The 4,104-nt window shown below is 61.2% G+C and overlaps 1 protein-coding gene across 1 annotated transcript; it reads right to left on the bottom strand.

Moving 5' to 3' along the window:
* Positions 1-973: 973 nt before the first annotated feature.
* On the bottom strand, positions 974-2,062 carry FAM110A (family with sequence similarity 110 member A). Its single transcript, XM_065414888.1, has one exon. The coding sequence runs from the start codon at positions 2,060-2,062 to the stop codon at positions 974-976; it is 1,089 nt and encodes a 362-aa protein (XP_065270960.1).
* Positions 2,063-4,104: the final 2,042 nt, after the last annotated feature.

Raw genomic sequence — 4,104 nt, 5'->3', positions numbered from 1 at the left:
ACCGTTAACCAGAGCTCTGCTAACGTGGCCGACCCAGCTAAGAACATTCCCACTAACACGGCAGGAAGGGGCAGGCTCCGCACAGCTGGAGGGTGCAGTCCAGGGTGGGGTAAAAGTCTTAGCACCAGATCCCCCAGGTTTCTGGCAGCTTGTGGCAGAGCCTTTGTGGGGGTTGTGTTTGTGTTGTGCATGCAGGGCTGGAGAAAAGCCCTCCACTGCGACAACCAGACCCTCAGCAGCGCTGCAGGAGGCGGGCGTGTGTTGGCTGGGCCATGAGCTGCACAGATAGTCCCCTGGGCTCGCCCACGAGGTGTGTACACACGTGTGTTCCAACCGCCTCACGATAGCGAGGGCGTTTACAGTCCTCTTGGCGCGGTCTCAGTCAACTGATTCCTAGGCCAGCGCGGGCAGGTGCCAAAGAGGATCAAGGCAAGCAGGTGCAAGCCAGCCCTTTGCCCTCGCACTGGCTCACGGGGGACGATATTCCAGGCTCTTTATTAATAGCTTGCATATTTACAGGATCAGTTCCTATTAGGAAGGAAACCCCTTCCCAGGGCCAGCTCTGTTGAGCAAGACAATGTGCAGCCCTGCAGTAACTCCCGAGAATATTGAACATCCCTACTTGTGCTGCCAGGCTGGTCCCGCTCCTCTCCTTGGCCCCCGTGCCAAGGAAACGCGCCCTCTCTCTTCGCTAGGGCCTTGCAACTCTTGGAAGTTCTCAGCTTGGCGACATCTCGTCGCTGCAGGGACTGGATCTCTGAACACCGCGGGCCAGGGGTAAGGTAAGGGGCTGGGAGAGGCCAACAGGGGACAGGGACTAGAGTTAAAGGATGCTCTATCAGTGAGACTCCACCATAGGGTGTTTCCCAGCGGGACCAGACTGAGTCATGCAAGAAATTAAAACACCCCCTTGTACATCACACACACACACTAAAAGGCTTTGCTATCAGAGTTCGTGGCATCCATGGAGTCATTATACGTTGGATACCTTTTGGGGCTCTCTGGCTTGCCGTAGTCCGTACAGCCACTTGATCACCCTGGCATTGCGTTCGATGACGGAGATGCCGTAGGGCATGCGCTCCGCCTGCTTGTCCTCCAGGGTGGCGGCGCTGCGCTGGGAGCGGGCGCACTCCGAGCTGGCAGTGCTGACGCTGTGAAACTTGATGGAGACGATGTCCGAGCTGGCCCGGGCAAAGTGCTCCACCCCTATGTCCCTGACCTCCTCAGGGTCCAGCCCGCAGTAGTTGAAGAAGCGTTCCAGGTCGGCCGTGGCCCGGGAGTACCTGTCACTCAGGTCGGACTTGGACCTGTGCAGGAGGGTCTGCCGCTTGGCGCTGTCTGTCCGCCTGTCGTGGGGGCTTCTATTTGGTGAGCTAAGGGAGCTGGCAGAGGGGATCCTGGCCTTGGCGGGTGAGATGGGCATAGGGGTGACCTGGATGGTTGGGGTCACTCTGTCCCGACAAACCCCGCAGGGCCGGACATCCACTCTGCGCACGGCCACCGTGCTGGAAGGCTTGGACGTGACGGAGCTCTCCGACAGCTTGCTCATGCCATCCGAGGGGCCCTTCCTCCTCTGCACAGCGGGGTGCCCGCCCCGCTCTTTGCCCGGGGGCTCCCTCGTCTCTGCTCTCCACTTGTGCTCCCGGGGGCTCTCCGACTTGGGGAAGGGCAGGGGGCTGTCACAGATGTTGATGAGGTTGTTGAGGATCTCCAGGTTCAAGGAGGTCTTTGGCCCACAGGTTTCCGCCCTGCGGCCCCCTTGCGGGGTCTTGCGGCTGGGAGTGAGCATGGCTCTCCGGACCCCCGGGGTGAAGAGGGGCTGCTTCAGGAGCGGCTTCACCGGCTCCTGCTTGGTGCTGGCAACCTGCTGGCTCTTCACATACTTGGCTTTGTCCGCCTCCAGCCTCTCCACGGCGCTGGGCTTCTTGGCGCCGGTGGCCGCCTGCCGGCGGAAGTACTCAGGCCCCTTGTTGAGGATCCGGAATGGCATTGCCGAGGCGAAGGGCGCCGTCACCGAAACCCCCTTCATCACGTCCCCAGCCTGGAGGGTTTCCACGGGCATGCTGCTCAGCCGCTGCACGCCCCCAAGCTGCTCCTCCGCACGCCGCCCACCCCGCTCGCCGTGCCCTGTGCAGCAGTGTCCAGCAAGGGTCACATGCCCCCCAGGCCTGGTAGCGAAGATTAAGGCTGAATGTCAGTCCCGGAAGCAAAATCCCTCTGCTCTTCCAGAGGAGCTCAGACGGATGAGTCCAAGGGGCCGGCAGACTTGGTGGGGTCTGCCCCGGGGTCACGCTCCACTCGCTGCAAAGAAGGGAACAGAGATCAGTACACAGCCGAGAGCGGGCAGGAGCGGGCCGCTTCCCCGCCGAATGCTGCTGCCTCCTGCTTCTGCCAGCTCAGCCAGACAAAGGCACTGGCAGGCCCGCCGTCTTCGCCAGGAGGCGGGGGAGACCCGCGCTGGGCTTCCTATTTCAAGGCACAGGCCCCGCCCCCCTTCCAGCCAGGTCTCTCCCTCCAGCCAATGGACAGAGGCAGAGACACTTCAAATAGAAACCTCCACCAATCGAGGGAGAGCGGCTCTAGACAACTCCTTGAATGAAAAGAGGGGAAGGAAGGAGGGGAGCAAGCAGTTACAGTCTGGCCTCCTGCCTCCCTCCCTCCTGCCATGATCAGCCCCTTCTCCTCCATGGCCCTCCGCCAGGCTTCCCCCGCCCACCCCACCATCACCTGCCCTCTTCCCATATGGGATGCCCAGCCGACCCCCTGTGCCCCTGCCCCTTGGTCTGCTGGGATGCCCCATGCATTCCCCCCACCCTCCCCGGGGAGCTGCCCACGAGCCACAGCCATCTGCACGAAGGAGATTTACATGATATCAGTGGGGGATGTGAAATAACATCCCATTGAAACAGGGAGGGCTAAACACCCAACATCCAGACCCTCCAAAGTGCGGGATCTCCCCCACGGCTGAATGGGTGAGACAGGGCCCCAGAGAACAGAAAGGGCCCTTGCCCAGACAGCTCTTTAAACCGTCCCAGGATCTGCAGAGGCGTCTCTCACCTCCCAAGCAGAGACTGGGCTCAGACCCCTGCCCCCGGAGACCAGACGCCCTCCCTTGCTGATGGGTTGGGCAGCCCCCGGGGAGTTCTGTGCTCCTCTCTCCCCTGCATGTCCCAGCCTGGCCGTACGGGAGGTGTGGTGGAAGCATCCCATGCTCTCCAAAGGGGACAGCGATGCTCAGCCTGATGGCCGGGCCGGGCTGGCCCATCTGGAGCCACAAGTGTGAGGGAACGGTACTGCGGGGGGGGGGGGGGGTCCATGACCTGACACCGCTGCACGCACTCCGGGCAGCCGGATGCTACACCAGGGAATCTCTACAGGAAGCCTCTCCTCTCCTCCACACGCTGTCACAAGGCCAGGGCCTCAGTCTGGGGAAGGGGGCTACAGAGAGGAGCTGCTGTCTGCCAATGATAAGCACACATGTGCCGGGCTAGGAAACACAGCTCTGAGACAGCCATGTGCCTCCCCTGCAGCGGGGCAGCCAGTGGAGAGCTAACATCAAGGGAGCCCACCCACGCTTTTGGGGATCTTGCTGTGAACACATGCCGAGCACCCAGAGGCCTCCGGGGTCCACTCAGTGAGTGTCACCCTCAGTGCGACTGTTGGGGAGAGTTGCTGTGGTGAATCCTTGCATGCCCGGACCCGCAGGGAGCAGGGGCTGAAGTCACGGAGGCCAGAGGTGGCTGGAATTTAGGGGGAGGGGACGTATAGAAGGAGCCAGGCGAAGGACCCTCGTTACTTTGCACAGAACCCTACAACGCCTTGGAGGAGCAGCCCTGAGACAGCTCAGACGTTCCACAGACACATACGCACACAGCTCCCCGCACTCACTCCAACACAGTGCTCCGTAAACTGGAGACTTCTTTCTTTCCACCGCCCTCCCCTCCTTAATCCTAGTCGAAGGGGCATTTTAAACAGCTTACAACTGCTCCTGTCTCTCATTAGCCACGGGGATTAGCAACGGGCAAAGCTCAGAGGCTCAGCGATTCGCACGGGAAATGCACTGGGAGGTCAAGCTGCTCATTGGAATATCTTGGGGCTGGGAAA

The sequence above is a fragment of the Emys orbicularis genome, chromosome 12 (assembly GCF_028017835.1).
Source record: "Emys orbicularis isolate rEmyOrb1 chromosome 12, rEmyOrb1.hap1, whole genome shotgun sequence".
Taxonomy (NCBI): Eukaryota; Metazoa; Chordata; order Testudines; family Emydidae; genus Emys; species Emys orbicularis.
Note: the sequence above shows the minus strand (reverse complement) of the source record. Positions and strands in the feature narration are given on the sequence as shown.